This window comes from Callospermophilus lateralis, chromosome 5, assembly GCF_048772815.1.
Source record: "Callospermophilus lateralis isolate mCalLat2 chromosome 5, mCalLat2.hap1, whole genome shotgun sequence".
Taxonomy (NCBI): Eukaryota; Metazoa; Chordata; class Mammalia; order Rodentia; family Sciuridae; genus Callospermophilus; species Callospermophilus lateralis.
In genome coordinates this window covers 59,369,800-59,390,796 of record NC_135309.1, presented here as the reverse complement: position 1 = coordinate 59,390,796, position 20,997 = coordinate 59,369,800, and the positions used below count along the sequence as shown (strand labels likewise).

General features: G+C 39.8%; 1 protein-coding gene across 2 annotated transcripts in view; it reads left to right on the top strand.

Moving 5' to 3' along the window:
• Marchf3 (membrane associated ring-CH-type finger 3) overlaps positions 1–20,997 on the top strand; it is a 143,951-nt gene that overhangs the window by 116,237 nt on the left and 6,717 nt on the right. Inside the window, exon 4 of one of the 2 annotated variants that reach the window (XM_076855903.1) lies at positions 19,099–19,308. The exons of the other annotated variant lie outside the window; for it this stretch is intronic. Coding sequence (XP_076712018.1) covers positions 19,099–19,308 — 210 coding nt within the window. The remainder of the gene's footprint in view (positions 1–19,098; positions 19,309–20,997) is intronic. 2 annotated transcript variants of the gene reach the window in all.

Genomic DNA, 20,997 nt, shown 5'->3' with positions numbered 1-20,997 from the left:
CTTCTTGTTATCCCCCACATTACAAGAAGCTGAAAGGGTTGATTTAAAATCAAGGTAAATGTAAGAGACAGTGTACTCACATGGACAGTGGTAGGAATAACTATGATTACTCTACCTTGCACTTAAGTGTGCTCTGGTGCTAGCCAAGTGTTTCCTTGACCTCTGACAAGGTCACTGAGTGGGCTTCCATCAGAGCACACTGCCTCCATATGGACTTGTGGCACCAGCCTTTGTGTCAGCAGTTGAGGTGACACAAGTGATGACCGAACCCCAGCAATCCTTGATCCTGCAGTTGTTCAGCCTTGAATTTTTCTCTTGGTTTTGGTGTCTAATTTGGCAGTTGCTTCGTTACTTAAAGCTTAGCTACAAAGAAGCAGTTTTAAGGTATCTATTAAATTCACAGCTTGCTTCATTAAAAATCACTTCATTAAAAAAGCAAGCCAACCGAAGTGTTCACATGGCCATGCCAGATGGAAGTGAGCTGTCTGCTCGGTGCCTGTGTTTGCAGTCCATCCATTGCTGGTAAAGGATTAATTTGGAGGGAAAAATTCAGTTCCCTGCATAAAAAGAATTACATGAGCAGGTTCTTTTATTTTCAATTGTACTGATCCTTGCAGTTAACTTGGGTTGAAACATGCATTAGAATCCACATTCTCAAGAGGATGTGATTCAGTCAGTAACTGCTCTCTTTGTTGCCCCAGCTGAGAACTCCTGCAAAGACAAAACACAAACACACACACACACACACACACACACACATAAAATCACACACAATTACAAAGACACCAAACACTGTGAGTTGTTACACATGACTTTATTTTAATTATTCTATGTTTCAAAAAATAGAGGACAAATAGGTGTGTTTCCTCATACTGAGAACTAGCAAATGTTAGCATTTTGTGAGCCTCATACCTTTCATAGGAGAGCTTCTTGGTGGGCAGAGAAAACATGTCTGTGGAACTCAGTAATTCCTTACACATTCTCAAATATGAGATAAGATTTACCCAGGTTTTCTTTAAGCATATCTTCTTGGCCAAGAATAAGAGGAAGTCAATAAAATAAGACAGGCAATCTTGAAAGATTCTGGACCCTTTTAGTTAATGCCAAGTGTAAGAACAAATAGTGCAGCAAATGTTGACTGTCAAGGGGTTCGTGTCTTTGAAAGGCAATTAAAAGATATTACTTGGGAGTTGGGTGGTGGAGGTGATGGTGTCCCTGGGCTGATGGCAGAAGAGCTTTGTAAAGGGCAGTCAGAAAAAGCAGTGAAATGTCACTGACTGATTGCCACTGGTAATCATCTTTTTCCTGAATCCCACTAAAAAAGCAAGGCACAATTAACCCTCAGAAATTGCCCTGTGCAAGGTGCAGGCACCTCATGGAACCAAAGGGAGACATAAATTGCAGGAGCCCTGTACACATTTCTGAAGCAAAGTTATAGAATATACATAGCACTCGTAAAAGTTACCTGTTTCAGTTTTGTCAACAAGTAACTTTTAACTCTGAAGAAAGAACATACAGTCTTAAAAAAATAATACTATGAGTTACTGTGAACAGTACATCATTGTAGTTCAATTCTGCCTAATAGTTATTGTTATGCAGTAGATATCGCCAATATGAATGTGGTCATTTGTATTGCTGTATAAATTAGTGACATGGAGAAGTATCTTCAGTGGGAGGTCAATGGCCCTTTATGAATGGCACCTTGCTATCACCTTTTGTGCTAAGAATTTCATTTTCCACAATAGTCATGGATCTTGACTCTAATCCCGTGGCATTAATTTACTTTGAATCCATCTATTTTTAGCTTTAAAATGTTCATACCCTATTTTTTCTTGAATTTTATGTTTACCCATTTCGTAGGCAAAGGGGAAATATTACATGATTACACTTCATGTAATCATCTTACTTCAATGTCTCAAGTATCCCTATAAGGACAAAGAAGTCCCATTTTGTAGATAAGAAAACTATGATTTTGACATATTAAAGTCACACTTTAGAAATCTTAAATGCTTTTGGCCTTAAAACTAATAAAGGACAGGCAGAAAAAGAATCCAGATCTGTGTGGCTCCAGGGTCCACATTCTTCCTAACTCTCCCTGGCATCTTAATCCAGTTGGGCTGCTATGACAAAATACTATAAACTGTGCAGCTACAAGCAGTAGAAACTTACTTCTCGCAGTTCTGGAGGCTGGGAAGTCCAAGATCAGGGTGTGAGAACAGTCCAGTTCTGGTGAGGTCTCTTCAGTGCTACAGGCTGCTGACATCTGGCTGTGTCCTCGTGTGTTGGAATGAAAGGCTAGCTTTCTAGGGTCTCCTTTATAAGGGCACTTATCCCAATCATAAGGGCTCCACCCCATGACCTAATCACTTCTCCAAGACCCTAACTCCTGATACTATCAGCTGACAGGATTTTAACATGTGAGTTTGGGGGACACAAACATTCAGAACACAGAACTTAGCTTCATCCTTTCTGCCTCTTGGTTTTTCTTCCTTCCTTTGCTTATTGACACATGTGTGCACACACAGAGCCAAGGACTTCTTTACCAATTACCAGCCTTTCCACAGGACAAGATGTATGTCAGGAAGAGGAGAGTGAAAAAAATTAAGATGAAAGCCTAGGTTTCCTCTTAGCATTGATTTTGTCTACTAACTCCAGAACTATTAGGGAGGAAGAAAGGATAGATAGGTGGAACACAGAGGGTTTTTAGGGCAGTTGACACTATTCAGTATGATATCAACATAGGTTCATCAGTTGTATCATATGTACCATTCTAGTGGGGTGATACTTGAATGGAAGATACTCAAAATAGGGGGGCAAGGAGCCTATGGAAACTGTGCTTTCCATTCAGTTTTGCTGCAAATAAAAAGTGCTCTAAAAAGATATAATGATTCTCTTTATACTGTAGTATAATTGGAAAAAAAACTTTGGGCTACAACAGCCTATGATAAACCAAAAATCTTTCTTAGTTTCTAAGAGACTTTATCCACCCTTTATTTTTGTCTTCTTGTCAGTTACTCTTTCTCTGCATTTGAGTTTTTATTTTACTGGGTCATTATGTCAACAATATCTTCTGAGATTTCTCCCAAAGGAGAGATGTTATTAGGAAGCCTGGGGAACTCAAAAGTTGTTAAGAGCCTTGTCACTCCTTCATGAACGGTTATAAAGGTTAATCACTCATAATGTGGCTGAACACACTTGTGAGGTAAATTTCTTTAAAGACTGTCATTGAAGTCATTCAGATTGGTAATCCTTGTTTTGTAACCCATGAAGGACAACACTGATTTTTCCTTTGAATTATTTGTATAACTGTCTCCATTCTTCGCTTTGCTGTCTTTGACAGATGCAACAGATTTGGGGGAAAATAAGAAGAGACTCCATCAGATCTCTGAGTCCTCCAGCTTTGTCTTCCTTTTCATTTCCCCATCCCCATCATATATTTGGGTGCCATGCTTGGTCACTGCCTCCCTCCACTGTTGAAGAGATAGGGGCCCTGTGAGATTGTCTCGGATAAAACTGTTTCTTTACAATCCATTATTACTGAGTTAGAGAGATTTACACTGTGAAGGATATGTGAGAAGAAAGTTATGTTGTGCTTTTATAATGTGAAAAAGGGAGGACTTCTTAAGGGTTTAGTTTGGGATTCTGAAAAATAAATTTAATCCTTAGATGTGCTGCTTATGAAAATGTATAAGGATCTGTTTGTGACAATTGAGGTCAGATTAGGAGAAGAAAACAAATATTTTATACTTGTTATTTTGTCATTGCTTCACCTCCAGCAATGCTGTTAGAAATAGAAAGTTGGAACAAGTAGTGAGGTTCAAAATTTTTTAGGGCTTTGAGGAAAAATGGCTAATATAGTTAATATGAAAGTATGGGCAAGTAGGAGCAGCAGGAAAGTTGTAAAATAGAATTCATAGACATTTAAGGACTTCAATCTTAGAAGAATCAGTAAAAGCAGAAATTGGGAGATAAAGGGAAAATAGCCACCATCTTAGAAAATAATGCATCTCTTCCTCACAATCCGCCTAGTTGCAAAGGCTTGCTGTTTACTTTACACAGCCAGCAGTGATGGGAGTAAAGTCATAAGAGATGGAAGTAATAAATGGCTCCAATATTTTTCTGAACACTGACTCATCTGCTTAAAATCTATGACTTTAATGTTGAACCCCAGAAGTCATTCATTTATCAGGATATATGCATTGTCAGCTGCTTGTAAGACACACCTGGTATATATCTGAAAAATTACCCTGTTAGATGAAGATGTGGCAAAGCAAAAGGAAATACCTGTATAAGGGAATTTATGCAAGATGGAAGGGGACGGTGGTCCCTAGGAAAATTGACAGGATGCTTCATATGTTTTTTTAACCAAAGGCTTTTCCAGGGTCAGGTTTTTTTTAACAGCTTTATTAAGATATAATAATTACCATATCACACAACTCCCCATTTTAAGTGTACAACCCAGTGGCATTTGGTGTATTCAGAGCTGTACAACCATATCAGAATCAATTTTAGAACATTTTCATCAGCCTGAAAAGAAACCAGCTTTTATTCTCCATTTCCCTACCCCCATCCCTGGGCAACCATTAATCTACTTTCAATCTCTATGGATTTACCTGTTCAGGACACTTCCTGTAAAGAAGAACCACAGTATGTGGTTCTTTGCCATTTGCTTCTTTCATTTAACATACAGTTTGCAAGCTCCAGTCTCAGGTTTTATAGAAAATGTATCCTAACCTTCATTAATGCAATTATACTTTTTATAATGATACCTTCTATTTACTTTAACATACACCTCCTACAACTACCATTTATTGCCTCCTGAGGCCTTCACCTGCGCTGCTGTTCTTTGCTCAGTAATGCTCTCCTTTTCATAGGTACAAACATCTCAATTTTAGAAATGAGGAAACTAGCACAGGGATGTCTATGGTTTCTTCCCCTCTTGAGGTTTGGCTTTCTCCCTATCACAGTTTATGTAATGAAACCATGTTCATTTTTTACTCTTTATGTAAAACCATTTGTACATTGATTTTTTTAATATTATCTGAATTTTTGCCCTTCCTATTCAACAAGGACCTTTTTCTTCCTTTAGGCCCATTACTTTAATTTGATTCTACTGTCCTATACCATCTAAACTATACAGTTAATTTTTTTTTAATCTTACATTTTATTCCTGACTGATTTTCTACTTCAGGTGGGGTGGTGAACAGGGTCTAAGGAAAAATAATGATTCACAGAAGGCAATCAAATCCTATTGCCCATATTCTCAAATTCATCAAACCTCAGAGTTGTGATGGACCAAGGAATATCCTCAGCTATTTCAGAAATGCTCTGAAACAGTGACTGTTACCCTTTCCAGGGTCTCAGATATGCTTGAGAATCTGATAAAAGTTTGAACTCCCTCCCCTTGAAATGCAGACATACAGTGGTCAAATACAGGTTCAGAGGGGTAGAGGGGTGTCAGGTCTTCTGAAGCCCTACACCCTACATCAGGGACCCCTGATCTAGAAAAATAGTTACATAACTATAAAGGGACATGAGACTTTTTTAAAAAGTGTTTTCTATGCTCTAATATATCTTAAGCTTGAAAAGTAAGAGAAGCTATCATCACTTCATTGCCAATTCCCTCTTCCATGAGAAGACTACATTATACTTCTATGTGCACCATGACAAAGGGTGTGATTTGCTAGTCTTAAAGGAAGATCCGGTGATTCATTTATGCACATATACAGAGACTGGGCTAGTTATTAACTCGAGTTCTTCCATGGTTGGCTTGGTTTTGTCATGGAGACACCTGGAGGGTGTATGTTTCAGAATCACTCAAGCTCAAAATATCTCTGTCTCCCAGCTGGAGTAGAACTTTCCCACAGACAGCAAATGTTCATCCAGCCAGTCTCCTGCATGTCCCTCTGAAAGTGCCAGTTCCCCGTGTCATGACTAATGTCATTTGAGCTGTTACCCCTTACCTCTTAAGAATGTTGTTAGGCTTTGGATCTTAGGTGTCACCCAAAAGCTCATATATTAAAGGCTAGGTCCCCAGTGCAGCAGTGTTCAGAGGTGGGGGCTTTGAGAAGTGACTGTATCATGAGGGCTGTGACATCAGGAATAGATGAACATGGGAAACTTATGTCTGATTCATTTTACTGTCTTTCTTATTTCTATGCCCCACCCTCCCTTCTCTTCATTCCCCTTTGTCTAATCCAATGAACTTTTTTTTTTTTTTTTTTTTTTTTGGTACGGGGGATTAAACTCAGAGGCACTCAACCACTGAGCCACATAGAATATAATCAAGATAAGAAATATGATGGAAATAGTATTATCCTGTCCTGTAATAGAAGGATTTATCTTCCCCTAACCGTCTGCTGTTCTGGGTACCATACCCAATAAAGATATCCAGGAACTCCAGAGAAGCAGTGAAAGTGGATGGCTAGACAGGAAGAAAGAGATTCTTCTTTTAAAAAAAAATATTTTTAGTTGCTGATAGATCTTTACTTTTATTTATTTATATGTGGTACTGAGAATCGAACCCAGTGCCTCACACATACCAGGCAGGTGGCTACCACTGAGCCCCAGCCCCAGCCCTAAGAGATTCTTTAACCTAGATCTGAGGAAGCTAATGATAGGTGTGTCTGAAATCTTGAAAATCATGAGCAGCTTAGACAATGTGAGTATAGAATATATAGCATGTTCCAAATTGTTTGTGTGATGGAAAAGCTCCCTTTGAATTTGAGGACAGAGTTTCAAACAAAAATAAAGAGGTGCCACCACTGCCACAGCTCATGAACCAAAGTCATGGCCTTAAGTGGAGCCTTGAGAGAGTGTAAATCTACTCATTGCTAGGATGTGTCCAGTGTCCACAAGACCCTCTTAAATATTTGTGTATCTTTTTGGCAGAAAAAATGTGAACCAGAGAAGTCATGAAACTCAAAGTTCCCTGTTCTTTTGGTCCTTTCCATCTAGCAGAAATTATAGCCCATCCTCTCATTCTTGCTTACTTTGGGAGTATGTGGAGGGAAAGCCTCATCTGTCCTCTGGCTTACACATGTATTGTATTTCATTGAATCTTTCTACCACATTCTACTTGGATAGTTTTCTTACATTCTCACTATTCCTGAGGGACACAGACTTTTAATGCAGGTCCTGCATTTTGAGGACCTGGCTTTGAATTTTATTTCTGCCCCTCTATTCCTGTATTCATCCTCAATTATCAAAATAAGAATTTGTTTTCCTTTTTGTGTCATTTCTTATCTCTTATCTTTTATGCAGGGTTCCATATAGGGCTGTCACTTGGTACACTGCCCTGGTACCTTAACCCCACAATCCATGCTTCTGCTGGAGGTAATTAGATTTTCAGAAGCCTGAGCTCCAACAACAGGCCAGCAGAGTGGACAATGAACACCAGTAATTGTGTGGTCTGGATGGTCAGGGGGCCAATAAGGGTAAAGGTGAAGCAGGATTGGGGAGTGGGAGCTTTTACTTGTGATTATAAAAGACTACACAGTATGAATCCACTGTTCCTAAAGTAAATAATTTCTACTTTGGCACTGTACATTTTCTTATCAATTTTCTCATGGAAATTTGTATTTTCTTGTTCATCCTCTCTTGGCTGTTTATCTCCTCTTCTTATATTTCCGGCATTACGTTGATCACATATGCCACATAATTCTGCACTATATTCTCATATTTCAGATAAGCAACCTCCATTTGGCTGTGATCACTTCTACACAGTGATGATCTAAAATAGAGATGATTCCCATTTTGCTTATATCTGAAACTGCAAGTGAATATGTGAAATTATTTTGCCATCTAATCCTGCTGTGCCGCTAATCTAATCTTTGAAAAATTTTAAACCATTGGTGTAGATGTGTGTAGTTCTTGTTTAAATAATGCTAGAGCCATATTATAATGTTCCCAGTCACAAATACAGTATATCTGACACATTATAGCCAATTAATTGGCTTATTGGCCTGAGTTCTCCAGGGAGTGTCACAAGTCTCCAGGGTGCTCTTGAATATGACTTATGCTTTAGCCAAATCACAACTGTGAATGCCAGAGCAACTGCAATGTATGCGCAGGTAGCAAAAAGTACTTTAGTATATTTTCTGGGAAGAGTATGGGTGCATGATCTTACATACATATGTATGTTTTTCAGTTATACTCATCTGAGTTCTGCCCAAAGTGATTCTCTGGTTTGAAAGGATTTGTTTCTTCAGCTAATTTTTATCAAGCATAAATTCAATATTTTTAGAAATGGGAATGTAGCTATAGACAGGCCAGATGAATGTCATGTTCTAATAGAGTTTATCTGCTAAGGAGGAAGGCAAAAAAGGAATAAGTAAATAAACAAGTAAGATCATGTCTGACAATAGTTAAAATTATAAAGGAACTAAAGCAAGTTGTTGTGGTAAAGAATGACTGGGGCGAGGTTATATGTCTGGTGATTTGTGAAGGCCCCTGTGAAGAAGTGATAGAAAGTGGAAATACGACCCAGGAGGAGGAACTAGTCATGGTGAGAGTTCCAAGCAGAGGGAGCAGCCTCCACAAAGGCTCTGAGGCAGGAACTACTTTGGTATTCTGAAACAGGAAGAAACACTGCAGATGAGTGTGAGAGATCAAAGGAGCAGGATTTGAGGTGCTTAAAACTTTTCTGTCATGGACCCTTTGGCAGTCTGTCGAAGCCTCTGGAGCCCCTCTCAGAATCATATTTTTAATTGTATAAAATAAAATGCATAGGAACACAAAAGGAAATCAATTACATTAAAATAGATATCAAAATATTTAAAAGACAAAGTTTCAGTATAAAATATAAGTGCTTCATTATTAACATATTTTGTGACCAATATAATACCCAACTTTGAAGTAGCAAGATTTCAAAGTATCCGTAACAGTAATAATGTGATATAGAATATATGTGATTATTAGTGACAGAGTCACAGGAACTGCTAACTTCACTGAGATTTTCTGCATAACTCAATGGAATGCTAAATTTCTTTCTTTTTTTTTCTTAGATCATTTTTTAATTTGTTCTTTTTAATATATATGATAGTAGATATATTTTGACATATTATACATACATGGAATATAACTTATTGTAATTAGGATCCCATTCCTATGGTTGAACATGATGTAGAGTTATATTGGTCATGTATTCATATATGAACATAGGAAAGTTATGTCTGTTTCATTTCACTGTCTTTCCTATTTCTATCCCCCTCTCCTTTCCCTTCATTTACCTTTGTCTAATCCAATGAACTATTTTTGGGTGGGGGGACACCAGGAATTGAACTCAGGGGCACTCAAACACTGAACCACATCCCCAGCCCTATTTTGTATTTTATTTAGAGACAGGGTCTCACTGAGTTGCTTAATGCCTTGCTGAGTTGCTGAGGATGACTTTGAACTCGCAATCTTCCTGCATCAGCCTCCCAAGCCACTGGGATTACAGGTGTGCACCACCTCACCAGGCTAATACATACAGTGAACTTTTATTCTTCCCTTCCCCAACTCCCATGAATGCTAAATTTCAGTTCGAAAGGGGGAATAATAAGAATGAGATTTTTTTTTTCTTATCTCATCCAAAATTACAAATTCTATGTCTCCTACCATGGATCCCTTAAAGCTCTGTGGACTACAGGGTACAAATAAATACCTAAGACTGAATCATCCAGGGCTTTGTAGAAAATGTGGAACTGTAAGCAAGAGAAATGGTGTATCTTGCTGCTTTATTGAAACTGGCCTTAGGGTAACAGGAATGGAAGAGTGAGAAAGTAAGGAGAATATTATGTGGTTCAGATGAAAGATGAGGGGTTCTTGGAAAAGAGTAATGGGATTGGAGAGATGTGAACATATTCAAGATATGCTGGAAGAATGATAGGAATTGCTGATTGCTTGAATATTAGGGGCAGAGGGATGTGGAAAGGGAGAAGTAAGGATGGTACTAAGTTTGTTTATAAGAGCCACAAGGTGTTCCTGTAGCCACATGCAGGTATGGCCCCACCCAGGAGAGGATTAGGTTTGGTGGATGGTGGATCCAGTGTTCCATCGTGGACCTTGTAAAGTCTGAGCTGTGTATTGTGCACATGGAGAGATGTCAAGTAAGCAAGTAGGTCCACAAGCCTCCGGCTCAAAGAGGGTTGGTCTGAAGGATGATACATGTACTCTGTATTTGAACTGATGTTTTGAGCTGAAAGGGAAACTCAAGAGCTCTGTGGCATCACTCTGACAATTAGAGACTAAGGGTCCTTCACACTTCCCTCAAAGCTGTACCTTCCTCACTTCAAGGAAACTGTCTCTTTTTTTTTTTTTTTTTAACTCCCCTACAGAGATGAAAGAACTTGATAAAGGCCACATAGCATTTGGGAGAACCAGCAATTGGAAGCTGTGACCCATCTCCTGCTTCCAAACCCATGTTTATTCCCTGCACAAAGCAACTTCACCAAATTTATCTAAGACTAAGATTTTAGGTAGTACAAAAGAAACTAAAGGAAACCCTGAAAGAGATTAGGCTGGGGGTTTCAAATACTGGTTCTTCCACCATGAACGTTGAACAAAGTATTGTTAACCTCCCTGGGCCTTAATATCCTGATCCAATGGGAATAATAACACTATCTGAGGTTTTTAAATTCAGTAAAACTAGCCCATGATAAGCCCTGAACACATGGTTTTTGGTGAAACCAGAGTTGCATAATTTTTAAAAAGGACATTTGGTATTTTCCTCAAGTATTTCAGGGTAATTTTCTTCTAGGGAAAAAAAAAATAGTAACTGAAACAGTCAAAAGTTCTTAGAAATTTACTAGATTTCTCAGGCAATTTCATGACCTATGGAAGGAAAGATAGTATGCCACAGTCCTTTTTATTCAAGAAAAAAAATAGAAACTATAGGCTTTTCACCTAGTAGCAACAAAACAATGTATAGATTCTTCTCTTGGAAAACAAATATATGTGTGGAATGCTTTTTCTAGTCTAGAAAGCTAAAAGCAATGAACTTGATAACTTGGTGTTTACACACCAGCAATCTCTCCTTTCCGATCAATTTAATTCATCTAAGTAATACTATAAGATCATTTCTGGCCAGGGCCGCTAGCAACTCAGTTGTTTATTCATTCATTTTCATTAAGCATCTACTGTGTTCCAGCATTGTTCCTAGGTCAAGACAAATAAAGCTGAGCAAGAATGAAACCCCTGCTCAAGTGATAACAGTAAGCAGACAAGTGAACAGACAAATGAATGGCATCCTCTCAGAGAATAGTGTGTGCACTGGAGAAAATACAGCTGGGTGGTGTTCAAAGTATAAGGAGCACTTTCAGGGAGAAGGGGCTATTTGAGCTGAGACCTAAATGATGAGGAGCCAGCTGTACAAGAACATGGGCAAAGCCTGTTCTCCATATGGCAACAGCCACAGATACCAGTCAAAAATGAAGGAAGCCAGGATTGGTGGTACACATCTGTAATTCCAGCAACTTGGGAAGCTAAGGCAGGAGGATTGTAAGTTCAAAGCCAGCCTCAGCAACTTAGTAAGGCATTTAGCAACTCAGTGAGACCCTGTCTCTAAATAAAATATAAAAAGGGCCGAGGATGTGGCTCAGTGGTTAAGCACCCCTGAGTTCAATCCTCAGTACCAAAAAAAAAAAAAAAAAAAAAAAAAGAAGGGAAAGCTAGTAGGAGGCATGGTTAGAGTGATGGGAAGGAATGAGGTCAGGCCAGTCCAGAGTCAGTCCAGAGTTTGGACTTCATTCTAACCATTGGGGAATTTTGATCAAAGAAGGAACATCATGTGATTTCTATTTCTACAAGTTCACTCTGACTGTTTGTTTAGGATTGAACTGTAGGGTGACCAGGATGGGAGCAGGGAACCTGTTGCCTCCAGGTAGGAGATGATGGTGACCTAGACAGGAATGGTAGCAGTGGGAGAAAAGTACATGAACTGCAGATGTGTGTTGAAGGTCATGCCAGCAGGACTTACTGAGGTGTGGGGTAAGACTGAAAAGAAACAGGAATGCCTGGGCATATGGAAGGGTGGAGTTGTCATTGTCACTGATATGGAGTAGATTTGGAAATTAAGGGTTGTGAGTTACATGCTACATCAAGAGCTCTGTGTTGGGCAGATTTATTTTGAGTAGTCTATTAGTCATCTAAATGAGGATGTTGAATGGGCTGTTGGATATGCACATCTAGAGCTTTGGAGCAAGGCCAGTGCATGAGCAGATCCTCTGGTAAGTTTTCATGTGAGGTGCATTGCTTCAAGCACGGTTTGATGGATATCTAGAGCAAGCATCTCCTGAGATCCCCTGGAGTCAGAATCTCTTTCTGTGTGACTCCAGCTGTCCTGGAAGCTCACTGACAGACTGTGGAATTCAGGGATTTAAACACTGGGAGGAGTTTGGTTTTGTTCTGTGCTCTGTTTCAGTTAACTGAAAAGCATTGTTTCAAATCATGTAAGAACCTATCACTTCCTCCTGATCATCACACTGCCCTCTTCATATCCCAGCACCACAGACAAGCAATGCAAGTTAGTGCAGAATGTATTGGGCTTCCAGAATAAGACCCAGCCCAAGAAAGGCAAGTGCTTGTTAATAACTCTGCCAGTGTCTGGTTAACAGGAGACACTCAAGCAGATAAACCCAAGTGAGTAAACACTGTGAGGCCATACCTTCTCTTTTTTTAATTCCAGCTCCATAAATTTATTATGGTTTCTCTTCTATCAGTTTCTTTCATTCTCATGATGGTTTCTCATTAAGGAGATTCATGGGGAAGGATATAATCGATGAGAGCTATTAGCCACCAGAGTATAATCTGGTTCTAGTGCAAACTGACCTGCATGATGTTCTGTCCACCTTAGGGATTTAAACTGATTGACTCAGAGTCTGGAAGGCAGAATCTAATGTCCTGTAGCACCACACCACCACCACTACAACCCCACACAACCTGACCCTCCAGTAAGGGATTTAACATATTGACACTGTAATTAGATGGAAGCCACAATCAACCCACCCCGAAAGCAGTCTCTGACTGGTGCCTGCTCACCTTGAATGCACATTTACAGCCAGTGAATGATGCTGTGTCATTGGTGGTAGAATGCTGCTTAATTCCCTCAACTGGTTCAGGCCCTGCTAATTACATTGGGGCTTTTGTTTGGTTTGGTTGGTTGGTTGGTTGTTGAACTTATTTCCAAGAATAGATCAACCTCCTTGTTCAGGAACAAGGTAGTGATTGGAATGAAACCTCTATAGAAAAATAGGCAGCTCACTGCCAGAGCTTTCATCAGCATGATCTTTGTCTGCTTCATGTTTTTGATGAACAAGAGAATAAGAGGCAGGAAGGATGGCTTAGGCTGCCCACAGAGCCCTGGCAGCCACATGGGTGGGCCTGCCTGGTGAACGATGCCATACAAATTTATATTCTTAATCAGTGACCTTGGCTTTTAAAATACAGCCAACTACCAAGTATAAGATGAGGACTGAGGTTAAACTAAAGGCTCTTTAAGAGTGGCATTTTAGTTGCAATGGCTATGCACAAGGGGCAGGATGAAATAATTGGTATCATCCTAAGAGAACCACAGTAAGTCAAAATTTTCCTAGGGATAAGAACAGTGAAGAACATGATCATCCCTTCTCCCTCCACCTACCCATCATCCCATTTTTTACTGAAAATGATAATGTACTATAGTGGTTAAGAACACAGTCTTTGGAGCTGAACTATCTAGACCAAAGCCAAGGCCAATCTTATACAAATTATTTAACTTCCCTGGGCCTTATTTTCCCCATCTATAAAATGATGCTAATAATAATACCCATTTTAAAGATTATGGAGGAGGAGTAAATAAATTATTACATATAGCATGTGAGATAATTCTTGGCATATACTAAGGGCTGAGGAAACAGGCTGTTGTCATCTATTCAGCAGGTGCTATACTGGACACCACTGTTATACAGGTGGGACCCAACAGGAAGATGGACACAAATGAGCCGATCTTCTACCTGTGCCTGCCCTTTACTGAGAACTCAGGAGATGGGGACTACTACAGAACAGCTATGATACTCATTGAATAATTAAGTATAACCAATAAGAGAGACAGAAGACATATAATAACCAGAAATGTAATAGAAAAGTAATTGAAGAAATCAATTTTTTTATTACTAATTAGGAACAAAATGTGTGATAATGTACCTGAGATGAAGTACCCAGAAATTAGACCTCATTGTAGTTTGGTAAAGGAATTAACAAAGAACAGAACAGCAGCCTAAGAAAATTTTATAAAATTACCGATTTACATAGACGAAAGGTACACACACACACACCACACACACACACACACACATATTTTCACAAATTATTCATGTTCATTTGAAAAAAATAAGATAATACGTACCAAAAAAGTTAAAGTATACTCATAACTTCATCACCACCAAAAATAGCCACTATTTTGCCAAGTATTCCCTGGTTGTTGTCTATGTAAATATACTACATCTATGTAAATATAAATTTCTATGTCTGTGTAAATATATCATTACATACACAGGATCAAAGTACACATTCTGTCCAGAAGAATTTATTTTCTACTCAGCAATATATCTTGTCAATAAATATTAAATGCACATTATCACTTGAAATTACTATTTGGTATTCTAGTTTAAGTAAATTTCATAATTTATTCAGATAATTTCATATTGTTAGAAATTGAAACTGTAATCAAATTTACTCTACTTTAATAAGTACCCTGTATTCAAGGTATTTAAGTACTTTGTCAGTAGTCCTTACCATGGCTCAGGACAATGTTTTTTCTTAACAAGAGATTATTTTTCCTTATTTTTTATTGGTGCATAGTGATGAGATTCATTGCTATATATCCATACATGCACATAATATAACAATATAATTTGACCAATGTCATTCCCCAGTATTTTCCCTTTTCCTCCCTTCCTTTCTCCTCCTGGTCCCTTTCCTCTACTCTACTGATCTCCCTTTGATTTTCTTGAGATCCCTGTCTCACCCCACTTTTCTTTTCCCTTTTCCTCTCTAGTTTCCACATATGAGAGAAAACAAACAACACTTGACTATCTGAGTTTGGCTTTTTTCACGTAACATAACATTTTCAAGTTCCATCCATTTTCCTGCAAAAGACATCCCATTTTATTCTTCTTTATGGCTAAATAAAACTCCATTGTGTGTGTGTGTGTGTATGTGTATACATATATATATATATATATATATCACATTTTCTTTATCCATTTATCCATTAATGGACACCCAGGCTGGTCCCATAATTTGGCTATTGTGAATTGTGTTGCTACAAACATGGGTGTGCATGGATGACTATAGTATGATGACTTTAATTCTTTAGGATAAATGTACTAACAGTGCAGAAATCAATTATTACCTCTGATTGTTCACAGGCCTGCATTTGTATGAGAAATAAGTAACATATAGGCTTCTGAAGAAAATACAGATTTCATATAATAGTATCTAAAAACACCATACCTAAACATGACTAGCAACGAACAACAAAAGGAATAAGTTGCCCCCAATAGAAAACAATCAGAAAGTTGGAACAAGTAATTTCTAGCTTGTTTTTTGCACATTTATTTTGGGGTCTGCTGAATATCAAACCCAGAACCTCATATATACTAAACATGCACTGTACCATTGAGCTACACCCTCAGCCTCTGCACATTTATTTTACATGGTAGTAAATAGTGATTCATAATTATCTCCTTCCATAACTGAATCATTGCATTGGGCCCTGTCAAGATAAGTAATGCAGATAAGTATTTCATTAGTGTTAATAAAATGTGTCCCAAATTCCCAAGCAAAAGAAAGGAAGGGCCGGTTTGGTGGCACACGCCTGTGATCCAAGTGACTCAGGAGGCTAAGGTAGGAGATGGCAACTTCAAGGCCAGCCTTGGCAATTTAGTGAGACCCTGTCTCATAATTTAAAAAGGGGAAAGTAGGGATGTGACTCAGTAGTAAATCACCCCTAGTTTCAATCTCCAGTACCACCAAAAAAAAAGGAGAAAGAAAAAGAACGGAAGCTGTAGCCCAGAAGGTTAGTGTGTCTGTGCACATATGTGGCATATTTATTAAGAACCTACTGTATTCTATAAAATGGAGGCACAGTGGTGAGTAGCCTGAACTTCCTTCTGCCTCCAGGGAAAATTCAAACTCTGAGGGAACTGGATTGCTACAATTTGGGCGCCTTCATTTTAAGAATTTTAATGTCTTGCAATTTCAGTTTTCAAATATTTCACTAATACCACATCTGAATAAGAATAGAGAGATCCTGATCCTCTCCTCAGTTCAGCCTCTGAATCACCTGGAGCAATCATTTAACCTTGCTGAGTCTCTGTAAAATTGGGATAATAATGCCCTATTTCTGCTCTTCACTTCATGGCGCTATTCCTTGTATTTAGTCAAGAAAATGTTAATTAATAACAGCTCTCTGAATTTCTTTGAAGCTGCTGAAATCTCTGAGGCAGTGTGACAACACAGGGCAAGGTCAATATATTTGTACTTGGTAATTTTTATATTTATATTAAATAATTACAATGCTGTATTTATATTCACAAACATGTCAACAGCTGCTTATCTGTGTCTTAATATTTATTCATGTCCAGTTTTGAGCTGAAATTGACTTCTTTGGCCCATCTTTGGTAGGTTATCCCTGGAAGTTGGTATGTTGGGGATCCAAACATCCGGGGAAGGATCCTGCCCAGCCACCTTGCTTCTGAGCATTTTACCTCCTCTCTCTTCTGCTTGTTTCATGAGGCTTCCATCAACCCTTCCTCAACTTGTTTGCCCTTTTTGCAGCTCTTCTGTTTCCTCTTTATGTCCTTGAGAATCATGATCCCTTCCCTTTCCAGTTGGTCCACTCGCCCTTGTCATGCCCATCATTGTCCTTTCCCTCCCACCAATGGTTTTGCAGGAGTTGCTGCCCTGCTACTTGGTGTGTCTCCTCTAGCAGCCTGTCATGCTCCCATTGGGCACCAACAATGTGTCAGCAGATAGACAAAGCTGGGACCTGTTTGTTGGTGGAGACAAGATGGAAGACAGAGTCCACTAGTGGGTCCCACCCCACCCCATCATCTGTTTGATCTCATATCTTCTTAGGACTTTTGGGGCTCTGCTATTTCTACATGGACAATACAATAATGATACCAGTTATCTGGGGTTGTATGTTAACACTAATCTAAGGAAAAGTCACAAGGCTATTATTAGTTTGTGCTGACAGTAGTATGTAAGCTTTGGATGACATTGTAATCCATTGTAGAAATGGATCAAGGGAAGCATTTCAGCAGTTATTCAGCAGTTACCAAGTGGGAAGACAACAACTCTGTTTCCCTTCCTACAGAAATTCTCATCTCTGGTCTTTCAACAGTCATGCAGTTTTCCTCATCCTCTTTAGGGTTGGTTCATTTAAGATGGTAGCACTATCAGGATGTCAGAGGGGTTCCTAATTGAGGAGGCTCAGGGTCCTAGAAGCCAAGAAAGGGGCATTACTGAGTTCATGGAGTCAGGTGAGTCTCATTCTGTGTGAGGGTCCCCAAGACCACCCGTAGGCTCAAGATTCTCTAGAACTCATAAGATTTAGAAGAGCTGTTATACTCATGGTTATTGTTTATTACAACAAAAGGACACAGATTAAAAGCAGCAAAGGAAGAAGAAAGTGTCTGGAGCAAAGTCTGAGAGAAACCAGCACAAATTTCCATTTGTCATTTCCTAGTGGAATCACATGGAAATACTTAATTTTTCTAGCAACAATTTGTGGTAGTACAGGTAAAGAAGCTCACCTGAGCCCTGGTATCCAGGCTTTTTATTGGGTTAGTCCCATAGGCACACAATCCCCATATGGGCCACAGGTGCTGAGATTCCTGACCCCTAAGACAAAAACAGCCATTCAACTTAAATCACATTATTAGTAGAACTTTCTGATCAAACTGGTATTGTGTGGCTCAAGTCCTCAAGCTCTCATTGGGCAGAAATTACAAAGACTCAGTGTTCTTTTCTTAGGAGCCATTCCAGAACCAAGCCTTTCTTGGGGATTTGCAGAGTTTGAACAACCCAGGCCTGCTGAGTTAACCTTTCTCTGCATATAGTCCCAGAGTCAAGGCTTTGGCCCCATGACCAAATTTCTTAACCCTCATCTGAGGCTGCCAGCCTCCCTCACCTTCTGTATTAGTTAGCTTTATATTACTACAATGAAATACCTGAGGCAATTAACTTACAAAGAAAAACAATTTATTTTGGATAATGGTTCTAGAGGTTTAAGTCCAAGATCCTGTCCATCAGTTTGGTTTTCCGATGAGGGTGGCATGTCATGGCAGGAGCATGCATCAGAATGAATGGTCACATTGTTTTTTGTTTTGTTTTGTTTTGTTTTTTGGTACCAGGCACTGAACTCAGGGGTACTTGGCCACTTAGCCACATCCCCAGCCCTATTTCATATTTTATTTAGAGACAGGGTCTCTCTGAGTTGCTTAGCACCTCACTCACTGTTGCTGAGGCTGGCTTTGATCTCACATTCCTCCTGCCTCCACCTCCTGAGCCATTGGGATTACAGGCATGTGCCACTGTGCCCACCTGAGTGGTCACATCTTGAGCCAGGAAGCAGACAAAAATCAGACTGGAGTCCCACAGTCCCCTTCGAGGGCATATCCTCAATGACCTGACCACCTCCCACTAGGCCTCACCTCCTGAAGGTTCACAGCACCTCTCCAACCCTCCACTCGGGGACCAAACCTTTATATCTGATCCTTTGGGGACACTCATCCAAACTACAGCACCTTCAGAGAGTACACCCTCTCCACCTTGCCTTCCACAGGGGATCACTATGATTCAGAATAGTAGCCTTTGAATTTCTTTCACAAAAAGCAAGTCAGCTACAACAAGGACATTGTAAACTATCATTGTTATTATTACCATAATAATTATTATTCAAGGGGAAGAGGCATGACAATGAGCTCTTAATGCTTCCTTCTTATCTCAGAACAGGTCAGAAGTTCCTTTTCCCAGATTCTGAGGGCAAAAACAATTCAAAACAGTGTGCCCCCACTCTACACTGGCATTAACCTTCTCCCTTGCTTTTCTCTGTCTCATTTTTTCTGGCAGTGGCTCAAAAACCCTGGCCCCCAGCATGAGAAGCGGACTCTGTTTGGAGACATGGTGTGCTTCTTGTTTATTACCCCGCTGGCCACCATCTCGGGCTGGCTGTGCCTGCGGGGCGCCGTGGACCACCTGCACTTTAGTAGTCGGCTCGAGGCCGTCGGACTGATTGCACTCACTGTCGCACTCTTCACTATTTACCTCTTTTGGACACTAGTAAGTATGGCCCATGACTAGGGGTTCAGGCCAGCTGGAGCTGCCAGCCTCCCAGCTGTAGCATATCTCACCTGCCCAGTAGAGCACAGACCTTCAAATGCTAAACAAAGTGTGTGATTTGATGTATTTCTGCATGTGAGTGTATATGCATGTGTGCGTGGGTTTGCACCACAAGGAAGAACAGAACAAATAAAGAAAAAGCCCAACTTCTGAGCATCCATCAATCAAAGATACACACCTAGGACATTTCTCTCCTCCAGTAGTCTCGGACTCCTCCTGTTATGAGAAATGGCACTTTCCTTCTCTTGTTTATGTTTCTCACTTTTGCTGGGATTGTAGTATATTGTGAATGATGCACTTGGCTGCTGTTGCTGCCGCCGCCTGCACAAATCATGAATCCTCCCTGCTGGTTATTTTCTTCTTATGTCCCAACACAGCCTAAAGTCTTTGTTGGACGTGGAGCTGCACTTTGCCTGATGATTATTCCCTGTGTTGGGATATTGACTCTGCTGCCCATAAAAGCACTAATTTATCTAGCTGAAAAGCTGCCACCAAAGAAAAGCCATTTCCCAATAAGTGTTCCTGCTGTACATGAGGAAGAATTTTTAAACATCTTTTTTTTTTTCATTATTTTAACTTTATGCAGTAAGTTGATGGCTCAGGCACAGTTGGCAGCACCCACAAAGTACAACATTTGCTCTCTCTTAATGCTTCCCTGTGGGAGCTGCGGGAAGGACGTCACTTTCCTCTTGAATGTTTTCAGAAACCCGGTGCCCTGCTTCCTGGCATTACTCTCCTGTGCCTGCTCATTTCTAATCTGAGCACGTTCCATTGTTATTCAATCGGTGTTTCCTGTCTAAAGTGTACCTTGCCATATCCCATAGCACGGTGTCAGCATGTGGAAGCTGCTTCTCAGGCTCACACTTCCTCCCTCCCTGTGTCTCCATCAGCTGCTACTCCAAGGACCCTGCTCATTTCCCTCTTACTCATCATGTGGTTCTGCCAGCCTTGTCTGGCCCCTCCCAGGAGAGTGTTCAGACAGCAAGAGGACACATTTTAGTCTCAGGAAGAGGGACATGACTTGAGCCTTGGTAAGCTGGGAGTTTTCTAATGCAAAGAACTTATCTGAGTCTTCCAGTTAACTTAGATATCCTGTTTCCAGGTTAATGAAATCCCAAATGACTCTGTTATTACCTCCCTTAAAAGTCCATGCTTCTGAAGTGTCCTACTTCATTGTGAATCAAGCAATGAAGCTGATCCAGAAGCTTCTATTGTGATGAAAGAATGGTTAGAAACAAGAAATTAAATAGTCTGAATACATCTATCTTTCCATTGACTACACCATCTTGGGAAAGTCATTTTACCTCTCTGAATTTCAGGGGCCCCTTCTATAAAGTGGGGGTGGCAGTAATGACCATATGGCCAACTTCCCCTCATGTTGTAAGATTGAAATGGAAGAATACATAGGAAAATACTTTGGGAAATAATAATTATGTATAAGTTTTTGCAATATTTAGACTTTTTCTGCTCTGTAATTTTTCTTAGAAGATTTCCTGTGATGAAGGATGGATGAAGGTGAGACCTACATGCTGGGCTTTCAAAACCAATTTAAGGTCTTTTTGAAAACTTGCTTTGTAAAGCCACACACTTTCCTAACAAGAAGGTAAAGTGGGAAGGCAGGGAACAATG